Below are 15750 nucleotides of genomic sequence, written 5' to 3'. Positions count from 1 at the left end.
TTTGAAATGAGGTATTCTCTTTGTGTATCACACGTGCTCAGATGTGTAACATGTGTTCCCTTTGTGCAACATATGTACAGACACATCTTATCCAACTGTATACAAATATACTATTTTTTTAAAGTCAGCAGGGGTTAACTTGGTGGGAAGATTATGGTGCATTCTTTTCCTTCTTTGTAACTCTCTGATTTAGAACTTTTAAACTTTCCAACTTCCCCTTCCTCCCCCATAAAAAAAAAAAGATAATTTTTGTAACTTATATATTTATTTTCTCTTAGAATGTTTGTGATTATTTTTGGTTTTCTAATTTAAACATACATGATTTCAAAATTATATAAAATTGTGTTCTTTAGGAGTATCTAGCAAGATAGTATACATTGTGAAATCATTGTATTTCTACTAATGACTGAATTATTTTACACATAAAAGAAATTAGGAATTTCAGTTGAAAGAAAAACTGCACTTACAGGAAATCACTCTATCATACATACACATTTACAGTTTTTACTTTTACAACCTTTTCATTTAAAAATTCTTTTCCCAAAAACTATACTTTAGCATAAGACAGATAAGTATCTAACAAGTAATTAGTATGTACATAGGTGGCTGTGACCTGCAACTCTAATATATTCTGTTCCAAAGGTGAAAAAATTTCCTTCTACAAAGCATTTTAACATTTCTTCTCATCATCTACAAAGCAGCAGCAATATTTAAATTATTAAAAATGGCAAATCCAATGACAGGTAATCATAAACAGTGCCTTAAGAAATATATGTGAAAAATCATTACTCCATAAAATATTTACATTGGTTAAATTACATGATAGCAACTTATCTTGATCTAGTTTAGTTGAATATATGAATAAGAATTTCCAAAAAGAAAAAAAGCTATTCATCCTTAATAAAGGAGAGTTTATCCTTGGATTTATTCAGCATCTTTATATCATCCAACAGCTTTTTGGGTGTTAAAATATGAGTAGAACCTGGCAGAGGAAAAGATAAATTTTCAAAGGTCAGCAGTTAAATCAACTTTCACTGGCTAACTGTATCGTCCTACAAATAAGTAAAATGCAGTAGCTTGGGGCAATTTAACAAAATTTCTATAGGACAGCTTCCTGAAAGCTGCCTATACTATATTTCAATCCTTCCTCTCCATTGAGCATGCTCAGTAAGTCTTCAGACACACTGCCCACTCCTAGTGCTTTGTCTACTTTGTGCTATATACTGATGCACTGAAGAGCAAAATTAGTCACTCTATCCTCCTGACAGAACAGGAAGAGTCACTTCAGTCAGAGAACCGCTCAGCAGCGCTGCAAACCCAGGCTCATACAAATGCTGCACCTCTGCACGTCAGGAGAGCTTACGTACCAGTGGCTTCGACTGAAATTCTTTTTTTTTTTTAAGGAAAGGATTTTTTTTTCCTGCTTTTTCCCCCAAAATCCCCCCAGTACATAGTTGTATATTTTAGCTGTGGGTCCTTCTAGTTGTGGCATATGGGACGCTGCCTCAACATGGCCTGATGAGAGGTGCCATGTCTACAACCAGGATCCGAACTGGCGAAACCCTGGGCCACTGAAGCGGAGCGCGCGAACTTAACCACTCAGCCACGGGGCTGGCCCATGACTGAAATTCTTAAAATTAAATTCCATACAGGCCTTGCCAATGTCAGGTCCACATTCACAAAAAAATTCTAAATATTTCTGTAGTAGAAATGTATTTCTCTCTCAAAAATCATTTAATGATGAGAACAAGAAAAGTATGGAACATTATGTTTTAAAGGACATATTTAATAATATTTAAAGAATACAATATTTTGAAGCTCATTCCCTCAAAATTAGAATATTTAAAAATAAAATTATCAAAAGCGTCAACCAGGAAAAAACTCTAGGACATCAGATAAAAGACATCATGATTAAAAAAGGTTTTTTTGCATGCAACAATTTAGTCCTAAATGTAAAATATAAAGTTTTACTTATATATTTTTGCATTTAGAGTTTAAAAAAATAGAAAAGAGGAAAGCAAAAGTCTTACCAATAATAACCTCACAGGATTTATGTGCCTGAGAAACTTCATAAGCACAACGCATTTCGGAGTACGTAATTCCTCCAATTACAAAGACAATCAGCTTTGATCCAGTTTTTCGGTCCTCTAAATAACTAGCTCTGGGCTTCTGGCGAGCACTAAAAAATAAAAAACATAAATGTGTTAAAAACATTCCCAAAGCCACACTGCTTGCAGACCTTTTAAAAAGCTTAACTCAAGCAAGCTCAAATTGGGCTCCAATTACACTGATTTTTAAGGAAATGACTTCACTATGATATGACCAGAGCACCACGGATTAGGCAGGACAGCTGCACTTCAAGTTTGTTTTGATCTGATAGTGTGAACAACTCACTCATAATCTAGCTCAGTATTTTCACCTATAAAAGAAAGCTAACACCCTGTCTTATTTATTTCATATGAAGAAATAATATACTTGAAAAGTCTATAACTGCTTGAAGTTAAAAAAAGGGGGGAGAGGGGAGTGGCACTGAAACAAGAGAGTTTTAAAGACGTGCAGATGGGGCGCAGGTACAGATGGGAGCCGACGTGGTGCTGGGACGTCCCTTGCTGGAATCAGTCAAGTATGACGGCAGGAGACACTGAAGACATATCTGCACTCCCATGTTCACTGCAGCATTGCTCACAAGAGCCAAGATATGGAAACAACCTAAGTGTCCACTGGCAGACAAATGGATAAAGAAAATGTGGTGTATATACACAATGGATATTATTCCGCCTTAAAAAAGAAAGAAATCCTGCCATTTGCAACAACATCGATGAACCTGGAGGACATTCTGCCAAGTGAAGTAAGTCAGATTCAGAAAGACAAATACTGCATGACCTCACTTACATGTGGAACCAAAAACAGTCAAACTCAGAAGCAGAGAACAGAATGCTGGTTGCCAGGGGATGGGGGGAGGAAGAAATGAGGTGATATTGGTAAAAGGGCAGTTTCAGTTATACGAGATGAGTAATTTCTGGAGATCTAATGTACAGCATGGTGACTAAAGTTAACAAAACTGTATTTATACTTGAAATTTGCTAAGAGAGTAAATCTTAAATTAAGTCATCTCACCACACACACACACACAAAGAAAGAAAACGGTAATTATGTGGAGGTGAGAGATTTATTAATTAGCTTGTGATGACAATTTCATAATATGTATGTATCAGAACATCAAGCTGTACACCTTAAATATATTCAATGTTATTAAGTCAATTATACCTCAATAAAGTTGTTAAAAAAAAAAGAATTTCACCCGGTTTCAACTCTGTTGGGGGGGAGGATTTACCTATTACTTTTACTTTTCTCATTTCTATTGCATTAATTTTACCTGTTTATCTTTACTATAATTTCCCTCTTTCTAGTTTGTTTTCTTCTTACTGGGTTTCAACTCTGACTCCTTCTAATTCAATATGAGTTTCAGCAAGTTACTTACCCTCTCTCTTAACCTCAAGGATTGTTTTCAGGACTAAACAGAATAATTTACAGAATACACTAAGTATGGAATCTGGTACCAGAAAAACACTCAACAAACAGTAGCCATTATCTCTACCATTTCCTCCCTGAGATTGCTCTAGATCTGCACTGTCCAATACAGTAACCACCACCCACATGATGCTATTTAAATTTAAATTAATTAAAATTAAATACAATTAAAAATTCACTTCCTCAGTCACACTAGCCACATATCTAGTGTTCAATAGCTACATTGAACTAGTGGCTACCACACTGGACAGTACAGACACAGAACATTTCCTTCACTGCTTCAGTTCTACTGGATAGCACTGCTCTAGATCATAGGAATCACTTTTTCTTTCTTTTTTTTAATTTATTTTTTTGAGGAAGATTAGCCCTGAGCTTACATCTGCTGCCTATCCTCCTCTTTTTGTTGAGGAAGACTGGCCCTGACCTAACATCCGTGCCCATCTTCCTCTACTTTATATGTGGGACGCCCACCACAGCATGGCTTGCCAAGCGGTGCCATGTCTGCATCTGGGATCCGAACCGGAGAACCCCAGGCTGCCGAAGCAGAATGTGCAAACTTAACCGCTGCACCACCAGGCTGGCCCTCTTTCTTTATTTTTTTAAAGCTTCAGTGCATATTGTGTATCCTAGTTGTTAGTTTAGTTCTCTATGTGAGCTGCCACCACAATATGACAACTCACAGATAGGTGGTGTGGTTCCACGACGAGGAACCAAACCTGGGCCGCGACGGTGAAAGCCAGACTCTTAACCAGCAGACCACCAGGGCTGGCTCAGGAACCACTTTCTTTTTCCCATACCCCACTGGTCAAAATTCTTAGCTTTTATTTGAAGAGTAAACAAATATTTCAAAATAAACATTTATGTACATCTATTAAAAACATATTAGTTTATAAATTATACATGTGTATCAGTATATAAATAAAGTTTAATTTATCCCTTTTTTAGGTAAAAATAAGTACCCAATAGATCATCCTGTTACCCACTTTGAAAACCATGTCCTAGATGACCACAAATGCTACAATGTGGGACCCAACAGTGAACTTTCAACAATGTCTTAGTCCAGCATTTGGAATGATAACTTTCATCTACCATCTTAAGGAATGACAAGGCAGTAAACAACAGGAAAAAGTAAAGAGAATTAGTAGCTGGTTTTGAAAGATAAAAGAGGAACAAGATACATTCTTGGTTCTCATACAAAATAAATCAAGGACATACTAAAAGTGCTACTTTGGTTTAAAAACCTTTCCAAAGAGAGAGAAAGAGAGTAAGAAAGCAAAAGAAAAGGAGATAATACTACTCAAAACAAGTATGTGATTCTAACAATTTTTAAACTTCTGAATAGCAATTTTAGGCCAATGGGATTATATTTAATTTGTTTCATATACATGTGTAAGAACTGTGCTAGTGTTTTATACTCTGAGATACAAAAATAATGACTAAATCCCTAGGTCCTGAAAATCTCACTCGGGAAAGTTCCTAGAAGTATTAGTTAAAATAAGAGCAAACATCTTTTTAAAACCACAGCTGAAAGTAAACAAGTAAGAGAAATCTCCAAGAGCCAGCAGTAAAAAGGAAGAGAAAAACTGGAGTAGTGGGGCCAGCCCGGTGGCACAGCGGTTAAGTTCACACGTTCTGCTTCGGTGGCCTGGGGTTCACCGGTTCGGATCCCGGGTGCAGACGTGGCACCGCTTGGCAAGCCATGCCGTGATAGGTGTCCCACATAGAAAGTAGAGGAAGATAAGCATGGATGTTAGCTCAGGGCCAGTGTTTCTCAGCAAAAAGAGAAGGATTGGCAGCAGTTAGCTCAGGGCTAATCTTCCTCAAAAACAAACAAACAAAAAACTAGAGTAGTAAATTGAGCTGAGGCTTGGTCTGCCTCATGGAGTGTTAGTCTAATCTAGGCAAACACATGGCTTGGGTGTTTACCTGTTTAATGAACAAAGAAGACACAGCCTTAGGTACTGTGCAAGGTAGGGACTGGGAGTCTGCAATAAGGTCGGGACACCCTCAAAAGCAAGGGGAGAGCCAGCCCTGATGGTCTAGTGCTTAAAGTTCAGCATGCTCCACTTGGGTGGCCCAGGTTTGGTTCCCAGGCACAGAATCACATCACTTGGCTGTCAGTAGCCGTGCTCTGGCAGCAGCTCACACAGAACAACTAGAAGGACTGTCAACTAGAATATAAACTATGTCCTGGGGCTTTGGGGAGAAAAAAAAGAGAGGAAGATTGGCAACAGGTGTTAGCTCAGGGCGAATCTTTCCTGGGGAGGAGGAAGCAAGGGGAGACCACGAAGAAGCTTCTCCCAATAATTGCAACACAGGCCTTTCTGAGAAATTAACATATAAAAGAAAAAGTCTCTAACCCCAGCAGAAGCAAACACAAAACCTCTCTGAAGGCACCCACTTCTCAACCCTGGCTACTGGAATAAGCTCAGAATCCAAAATTACATGAAACACGTAAGACTCTACCATCGACAAACCCACACTGAAGGAACTTCTAAAGGATATACGTCAGAAAAGAAGGTAACTGAGCCCAAAAAAGGTGATGTGAGGAGCAGTGGTGAGCAATAACTGGTTAATACACACACACAACTAAAAAAGATAATAAAGCTAATCATTAATTTGGGAAGTAAAAAAGATATAAGTTGAGCAAAACTAAAGTATTAAGATAACATTTAAGGGGTGTTATGTCAAATTCATAACAATTTGAATTAAGTTGTTCTAAGGTTCTTGTATTGCTCAAGAGGAGGGCAAAGATACTAATTAAACTCCTACTTTATCGAGTCAAAGTAGTATACTAAAATTCTAAGGCTAACTGCTACAAAAATACAAATAGGCTATATAACTTCCCAACCAGCAGAAAAGGAAAAAATAAAGCAAAAGAAACAGTCATCAGTTGAAAACAGATACTCAAATACACATGAATGTACAAGAATGCTCACTGCATACTGTTTGTCATGGCACCAGCTTTGATACAGCCTAAATTATCATCTTGTGGAAAACAGACGAATAAACTGTAATACTTATAAAAATACACCAACCAGCAGTGAAAATCTATACATGTATGAATCTGGGATAAATTTCACAAACATAATGTTGAGGAGAACAAAAAAACCATGTTGCAGGAGGACACAGAATATGACACCATTTACATTAAGTTTAAAAACATAACTGCAGAGAGAACTTGTGGTCGTGGTGGAATGAGCTGGTCAGGAGACTCCCCTCTAAGAAAACAAGTGTAAACCTGGAGGAAACTGGGGGAAAAACCATTTCAGGTCAACTGGAAATCAACTACAGGCAGACAACAAATTAAGCAGCATTTACTCTTGAATATATGCTAGCATATCAAGTAAGAACGGTGGTGGTGACTAAATGACCTTCTAGCTTGAGGCTACACCCAACCTCCACTGTTCCTCCAACTCAGTTGGCAAAAATTATAGCTTTATTGACTTGAGACTAGCTGTGAAAATCAGCAGCTTTACCGCCAGAGGTGGAAGACTTGATTCAAGGTAGGGTGGGAGAGGGAATACGAAATCCTGCAGCTCTGCTGGTTAAAAGTTGTGGCCCTGAGCCAACCCTGATGGCCTAGCGCTTAAAGTTTGGCATGCTCCACTTCAGCGGCCCGGTTCAGTTCTCAGGTGTGGAACCACACCCACGTCTGTCAGTTGCCATGCTGTGGCGGCAGCTCACACAGAAGAATTAAAAGGACCTACAATTAGAACATACAACTATGTCCTGGGGCTTTGGGGAGGGTCAAAAAAAAAAAGAGAGAGGAAGATTGGTAACAGATGTTAGCTCAGGGCAAATCTTTCCCAGCAAGAAAAAAAAAAGGTGGACCTGGTTCAGAACAGAAAGACCTGCAGCTTTGGTAGACCAACACTTCAGTCCCAGTTTTGGGTAGGCAGCAAATCAGCCAGAAATTTAATGGGGAAATTCTGGAAGTAAGAAAGCCAAAGAAGGCAAGGACAAGCTCTCCACACATCTTACGTGACTGCTAAACTATGCATGTGGGGGAAAAGCCTGAGAGAGTCAGGGAGAAAAGTGAAAAAAAAAAAGGGGGACTCAAGAACTGACTGTGACTTGGAAGGCATTTCTTTTTTATGTGGGCTGCCACCACAGCAGGGGTACCGAGTCGTATAGGTCTGTACCCAGGAACAGAACCTGGGCCACGAAAGTGGAGTGGCCTGACCTCAACCACTAAACCACAGGGCTGGCCCCTGGAATGCATTTCCTTTTTTTTTTTTAAGATTTAATTTTTTCCTTTTTCTCCCAAAGCCCCCCAGTACATAGTTGTGTATTTTATTTTAGTTGTGGGTCCTTCTAGCTGTGGCATGTGGGATGCTGCCTCAGCATGGCCTGATGAGCAGCGCCATGTCTGTGCCCAGGATCCGAACCTGGGAAACCCTTGGCCACCGAAGCAGAGCATGCAAACTTAACCACTAAGCCACGGGGCCAGCCCCCTGGAATGCATTTCTTAATCCACACTCAGCTTGATCAGCAGAGGATGGAAGCTTTACAGGCTCAAGCTATCTAAACACAACCTCTGCCCAGATAACTGGCTGACCTCAAACTACAGAGACACATGGGCAACCACTAGAAAACAAGCCAAAAAATTAAAATTAAAAAAAACCTCAACAATGACATCAGTGGCTACAAACTGCAGGGGAGAATAATTTCACAGCTTAAGTCCACATGAGTTATAAAAACAAAAAACAATTTAGTGTTGCTATAATACATTATCAAAAAGGTCCACTTTTCACCTAAAAATTAGTAGATATGCAAATAAATAGTAAAGTGTGACCCACACTTTGGAAAAAACTAATCAATAGAAACTGACCCTGGGTGGACCCAGATCTAGGATCTCACAGACTTCAAAGCAACTATGATAAATATGATCAAAGAATTAAAGAAAATAATAGGGAATCTCAAAAGAGAAAAGAAAATTTAAAAAAAAAGGAAATTCTAAATGTGAAAGGTATGATAACTGCAATGAAAAATTCACTCAACTGCTGAACTCAACAGCAGATTTGAGATGTCAGAAGAAAGAATCAGAGAACAGGAAGACAGATCAGCAGACATTACCACAGCTGGAGAACAGAAAGAAAGACGATGAATGTAAACAGAGCCGCAATAACCCACGAAAACAACGTCAAACCTTCCAACACGTACGTAATGGGAGTTTCAAAGGGAGAGGAGAGAGACACAAATGGCAGAAAACAATTTGGAAGAAATAATGCGTGAAAACTTTCCAAATTTGATGAAAAGCATTAACCTGTAGATCCAGGAAACTCAACAAACCCCAGACAGAATAAACACAAAGAGAATTCCATCTAGACACATAGTTAAACTGCTGAAAGCCAAAGACCAAGAGAAAATCCTGCAAAACACAACTCTATACATCATTTAGACACAAATATATGCAGAAAACGTATAAAGATATATAGGTGAATGACAACCATCAAATTCAGGACAGGGAAGGAAGGGAGAATAATAAAACCAGAGAGTGACTTACAGGAAGCTTGAATTATATTTATAACGACTCATTTCTTAATCTGGACACTAAGTACAGGGTATGCATTAGAATATTCTCTATAGCTTTCTGAATGTTCCAAATATTTCACCACAAAAAAATTATCAAAGAAGGATTAGAATGTCTTCTGCTATGTGAAGAAAAAAGAGACAAAGGGGAAATCTTCTTTTTCAGTTTCATGAAAATATTTTTTTTATAATAAAACATATTTTTATATTACTTACCTGGACTCATTTACACAGGTTACAGTTAAAGAAAAACTGCTTCTTAAGTGACTATGTGCTTCAAGGAGAGTTGCCAATGTAAGAGTGCCTTTCAATTATTAGTCTGCAACATCACAATGAAAACTTCACTCACTTTCAATTATAGGTTTTACCTTACAGCTCCTGAGCCATTCCATACTGCGGGACACTGGGAACAATATGGCCATTCTTTTGAATCTAATCTATTATCAATGGCATCCTAGGGAAGAAAAGAGTTAAAACCATCAAGAAAGCGTTGTAAATTCCAGGATTTTGTCTGTCTTGCATAAAACTCAAAACTTGTATTTACAACTAAAGAACATAAGGATATATAAATATTCAATAAAATAAGGTCAGTCCTCTCTTTGAAATTCACAAATCTTACTTGATTCAAAAATTAATGCAATCATTTACTTATTTATTAAACCAATATTGATTGCATGCCTTTATCTCTTCATTTGGAGCGTCCCCACATTGGTGTAAGAATTCTGGGCGCCTTACCAGGACCTTTATCTCCAGAGTGCTAGGGGTTTCTAAATACCACCCTAGTCCTGTCACACCTCTTAGGCTCCTGGAGAGTCTAAAGCAGTAGCTTTAAAATAGGATGTGCATGCCTGGACTAGAGGTATTCAAGACAATCCAATGGAATGAGGAAAGTTTTCCTTTTCACTTCATTTTAAAAATTTTCCTCTTTTTTAGGGTTACATTTTATGATATACTTATGTGTATGGATATATTGTATACACAGATTGTGTTTTATTAATACAGTAATATATAGTTTATAAATAAATAGTCATATACTGTAGGTTCACGTTCACATTTTTTATGATTAAGTGTCCAGGATCAAAAACGTTTGGAGACCGCTGCTTTACAGCATGGTAGTACAAATGGGCATAAGGAGTGGGCAAAAGGTACTCAGTAGTCCAAGAATATTTCAATGAGACTGCAAGAAGCGAACAAACCAAGTTTCAGGAGAAATCCTGAAGGCCTTAGGCTGCTACTGAGCCAAAAGTGGATTTTCTGAGTTTAACATGCAAATCCCTGTTAAAGGATTTGAGAAAGTCAATTCTTATTTTTAAAATACTAGCCAAGAAAAGCTACTTAGTTCTACATCCTTGTTATGGGTAAAGAAAAAAAAATCTTATGTTGCAGAAAACAAAGTCTAAATTCTTTAAATTTTTCACCTATGATTAATTAAGCATGTGTGAATGACAAAATTAGCCAAGCAAAACAGAAAAATTATAGTAATAAACTATACACAATTAGTTCCCAAAGGAAAGTAGAAACTGGGGTTTAAGCCGAAGGAAAACCGGAATAAATGGAACTATATGATTATGACCAAAGAATCAACGTCATGATTTTGAGTTCATAATGCAATTTTTAGTAGTTCATTTTCCAATTTCCTCTAATGGAATAGTATTTTCTCAAAGCAAAGAGTACTGAAGACATCAACCATCTGGATCTAACAGCAAACTACAATGAGGTTTACATTTTAATCACAAATACATTTCCAAGAATACTGGAGTCTAACTTTCTAATAGAGGTCACATACAAATGTTATTTGTTGAACTTTCATTCAAACAATTATTTATATTTCTGTTACATACAGTTATTTAAAACAATGGCAGCTTTTTTTCCAAAAAGGACATGTGTGCTCATTTCTTTCTTTATTTTGAGGCAGTCAGTGGAGAGAGTTTGTCTGAAGTTTTCAAGGAAAGAGTCTTCAAGAGTTTGTTTCTTCCCTTGACCCCAGATACAGTCTTGTTTTGTGAACCCTCCCAGTGCTGCAGAAAATTCCTGACCCACAGATATGCTCAGACGGACAGATAAATATACCAAGAGTAAAGAACACTCTGCAGAAGGGCACTTGGGGTATAGGTAAAATTTAATGACTCTTACCTCCAAAATATCTTTGATAAAAGGTGTCCATCGAGAGAGTTGAAAAGTTTCTTCTGCAGATCGATCCTTTCTTAATGGTTTGCTTTGTTGAGACTAATGTCATTAGAGGAAAAAAATTAAAAACCACTAATTTTATTTAATGATAGTCTCTTATTAACTCTTCTAACAAAGATATTTAATTTACAGCAAAGACTATGTTTATTTGACTTAAAACTAAGAGTGGACATGTCTACTCAAAAAATGTGAATAGGTGTGGCCACATAACTTCACCGAACAGTATTTTGTGCTTTAATGATAAAACTTATAATAGTATAAGAAAATACGTTTACTCAAAATGCTATAAAACTCGGAAAAGAGTAAGATTCTAAACAGAGTTCTTTCAAAATTTGCTATAAATGAATGATAAAGAGAATAGCATAAATAGCAAATTACAACAGAAGCTATAAGATATAAATCCACTAGAAAAATGTATTTGTCGAAATTACTTGTATATGGAAAACAAAATTTTAAACTTTTTACTTATAATTCTATAGAATGAAATCAAGAAGACTGTCCACATGGATTTCCATATAAGAAAATGTATTTAATGCAAACGACCACATACGCATATATATTAGTGTAAACAGAATGTAAGATTTCTTACTGGGGGGACAATGGGAACACCCAGGTAACTCCAGTTACGAATCATGTCACTTTCATTTTCTATCTTTACATTCTGGATCAACCTGTCCAAATTTTCTTCCGTAGTTCCTAAGATAAGTAAAAGTATGAGTGCACAGTCAGATAATTGCTACCACAATCATTTCTAGGTCTTAGGTAGTAACCATAAATGAAGTTTTTTAGATAAAAAGCAAACATTTAAATTACATACCCTTCAGTCTTCTCCCAATTTCTTACCTTTCCTTTTATTTATCTTAACCAACTTCAGCTAACTGAACTTTCTACGATTCTCTATGATCAACAGCAAATCACTTATTATACAGTGCTTTTAGAGCTGTGCATTTTACTATATTCAGGAAAATAAACAAAATCTCCATTACCATTAATACTGAAGATATAAAGTAGGATTGCTCTTATTTTATCATAATTATCATGATTTTTGTTGAGTAGAACTGGAAGGAGTACTCGCATAGAATCTTTCACCTTCTGTCCTTCTGCATCAGTTCCAAGTGCCAAGTCCTTAATGAAGATGAAATACAGTCAGCGGTCTATAATCCAAATTAATTTTCAGTTAAAAATATCTATTATTAAATCTTGTCAAATTTTAATGGAACACTGATGATATTTCACAAGAAAATGCAGACATCACTTGTAAGCGATTGACTATAGAAAATGTAAAAAGTGAAAAAATAATTCAGAGAAGGAAATCATTAATCTAAACCTGTGCTATCTAATATGGTGGCCATTAGCCCCACGTAGCTATTGAGCACTTGAAATGTGGTTAGTCAGAATTAAGATGTGCTATAAATTAAAACACAAGATTTGGAAGACTTGGTGTGACAAAAAGAATGCAAAATAATTCACCAATAAGTTTTATATTGATTACATGTTGAAAGGATAATACTTTGAGTGTATTGGGTTAAGTCAAATATATTATTAAAATTAACTACACTTGTTTCTTTTCACTTTTTTTTTTTCTGCAGGGAAAGATTTGCCCTGAGCTAACATCTGTTGTCAATCTTTCTCTTCCCCCCCGCCCCCCAAAGCCCCAGTGTATGGTTGTATATCCTAGTTGCAGGTCCTTCTATGTGAGCCGCTGCCACAGCATGGCGACTGACAGACAGGTAGTGTGGTTCCATGACCAGGAAACGAACCTGGGCCACCAAAGCTGTGACAGCGCTGAAGTTGAACCATTAGGCTTGTCAGGGCTGGCTCTCTTTTTACCTTTTTAATGTGACTACTACAATATTTAAAATTATATATGGCTTGCACTCTTATTTCAAGTAGACAACACTGATCTAAACAGTTTTGGCATTATACAAGAAGCCTCTTCAAACTAGTTAAGTGTACCTACATGGTGTTACATTAAAAGCTGCAGTGGGTTGGCCCAGTGGCACAGTGGTTAAGTTTACAAGTTCTGCTTCTCAGTGGCCTGGGGTTCGCCGGTTCGGATCCCAGGTGTGGACATGGCACCACTCGGCAAAAGCCATGCTGTGGTAGGCATCCCACATATAAAGCAGAGGAAGATGGGCATGGATGTTAGCTCAGGGCCAGTCTTCCTCAGCAAAAAGAGGAGGATTGGCAGTAGTTATCTCAGGGCTAGTCTTCCTCAAAAAAAAAAAAAAGCTGCAGCCACCAAGAAAGGCCTGCCAACACTGCTACCCTGAAATCATGCTCCAAACACTTAGATCATCCTATTCAACCAGAAATACATAATCACAGATTAGGAGGGACTGCTATCCATGATACTGTATACGTACTGGTGGGGAATGATGTTTTAAATACTGCCTAGGTGAGTCCCCTTCTAAGAGAGATTCTGTAATTCAGGGCACTGTACTGAACAAAAAGTTAGGCTTTACGTTACAAAGTTCATTCCAGAAATCTACGATGAACACAGGTACTTTGGCTCTGCACATACCTGTTCAGTTTTGCAGAGCTTTTCTATATTAGGCTTGAACTTATTCATGCAATCTTCTGCTAAGTTAAGATGGACAACTTGCTGAAAAACAGAAGACATCAATCATTAAATTATTTTAATTACTTCTCGTGCAATTGATAACATTAAACTTTTGAGACGGGCCTGAAGGAAAGTATCGGCTTAGGTGGAAAGGAGCTACCACGTAAACATGGGAAACAGCTCAAGAAAAAGAAAAAGAAAAAGTAAGAATTAACATGATCTATAGGAAACAACCAACAGCAAAAAATCAGAATGGAAAGGTTGAATGTGTGTTGGGTTTATCAGTAATGAAAAATAAGGTGAGAAAAAAAATAATGAAGTCCTGAAAGTCCAGCAGAAAAAGTCTGAATTTGTATTATTGATTCTTGACTAGGGAGCAAGAGGATAAAAAAAAGTGTGAAGATTATTCTGATAATGACTTGTAAAAAGGACTGGAACACCAAAAAAAATTTTACCTGCCCACACAGCTTAACTGCTCTTAAATCTACTAGCACATAACTATTAATTTAAAGAACTAAGTAGAATAACCACCACTGGCCAATCCAATGTTGAATTTTCTTATTAAGTTGACAAATACTAAATTTTGCGTTTGGCTATTCAAGACAAATATGTAAAAAAGTTTAAGCTGGATTTGGATAAATCTGGATTATACATAGAGAGAAAATTATTGAGAAGCTTAGATATTTGGGATAGTTCTTAATCCTAGAGTACAATTTTAGAGGACAACTAACACCAAGCATTCCATGATACCCACTGCTAAACCTGACTACAGAACAGGCTGGACTAATAAACTAAAAATGATAAGGTATCTTATACAAAATACTGCTTACCTTAGTAATCTGTTTACGGAAATGGGGCATCTTTTTCATCAGTTGGGTAAGGGCACTAAGTGATGTCTAGGAAAAATCAAACATTTTTAAAGCAAACTTATGATTCAGTTATTCTATATAATATCTTTAAAATACAGCAGTTTTAAATATTTGTTAATTTACTAAATATCTGGCAAATTAAAAAACAAAAACAAATTCAAGAGGTTTCCAGTTTCAGCCACAATAAAGCAGCTAATATCAAAATTACTATTCATCCATAAATAAAAATAAAATTCGACAAAATAAACAAGACAACAGCTTTTAGGAATGGATTAAAAAAACGGGCTCACAGCTAAGACACTTGAGCAAAGGAAAGTACAAAAGGCGATCCCTGCCCTCACCCTGGCTTTTCCCTGGGACATTTTCAAAAACACAGTGAAAGGAAGTAGAGTTCAAGTAGAAAGCAACCATCTCTCTGGGCAGAGGAAAGAGATCAGAGTTTGGGTCTGCTGACGTAGGGTCTGGGGGCAGAGTGCTAAAGGGAAAAAAGCCAGTCACAACATAACCCAAAGAGGTGTAGAGGGGTTGCCTATGGATTCCTGGCCAAACTCTAAGCTGCACATGGACAGGGCATAACTCTTAAAAGCCAGCAGAGAATAGGCGGTGAGTGGCTAAATGCTAGACGGAGATTTCAGAAGGGTCCTAGTGCTAAGAAAACACTGGCATTCTCTGATTCAGACAAAACAGAGTCCTAAGTGAACATCCCAAACATTCAGTCCTAGGACTATGTTTTTGGACTAAGTGCAAAAGTGAAATACACTCCCCATAACAAAGTCTGACATGAAATCTCAACAGAACCAAGGTTACTCATCAGAAAAATTAACTGCCTACCAGAAGAAAACTCAACACTCTTTGCAGAGAGAATATCTTCTAGAGCCTGTGCAATGTATCATCCACAATTTTTAATGTTCAATAAAATATTACTGGCCATGTAAAACAGGAAAAAGTGATCGATACTCGAGTCATAAAATAGTCAATAAAGTAGACCCAAGATGATCCAGATGCTGGAATTAGCATTCAAGGACTTTGAAATAATATATTTATCCTAAAGAAAACAGAGGAAAA

At 37.1% G+C, this 15750-nt stretch overlaps 1 protein-coding gene across 1 annotated transcript in view; it reads right to left on the bottom strand.

The window, feature by feature from the left end:
- Positions 1-252: 252 nt before the first annotated feature.
- The window catches only part of STXBP3 (syntaxin binding protein 3), a 60608-nt gene continuing 45110 nt past the window's right edge, over positions 253-15750 (bottom strand). The window contains exons 12-19 of the mRNA XM_046645556.1: positions 14647-14712; positions 13778-13858; positions 12240-12378; positions 11843-11949; positions 11200-11292; positions 9435-9520; positions 2031-2179; positions 253-982 (exon numbers count right to left, since the gene is read on the bottom strand). Of these exons, the coding sequence (XP_046501512.1) occupies positions 888-982; positions 2031-2179; positions 9435-9520; positions 11200-11292; positions 11843-11949; positions 12240-12378; positions 13778-13858; positions 14647-14712 (816 nt within the window). The 3' untranslated portion in view covers positions 253-887. The remainder of the gene's footprint in view (positions 983-2030; positions 2180-9434; positions 9521-11199; positions 11293-11842; positions 11950-12239; positions 12379-13777; positions 13859-14646; positions 14713-15750) is intronic.

The sequence above is a fragment of the Equus quagga genome, chromosome 18 (assembly GCF_021613505.1).
Source record: "Equus quagga isolate Etosha38 chromosome 18, UCLA_HA_Equagga_1.0, whole genome shotgun sequence".
In the NCBI taxonomy this organism is placed as follows: domain Eukaryota; kingdom Metazoa; phylum Chordata; class Mammalia; order Perissodactyla; family Equidae; genus Equus; species Equus quagga.
The sequence above is the reverse complement of the archived record's forward strand: the minus strand, read 5'-3'. Positions and strand labels throughout refer to the sequence as shown.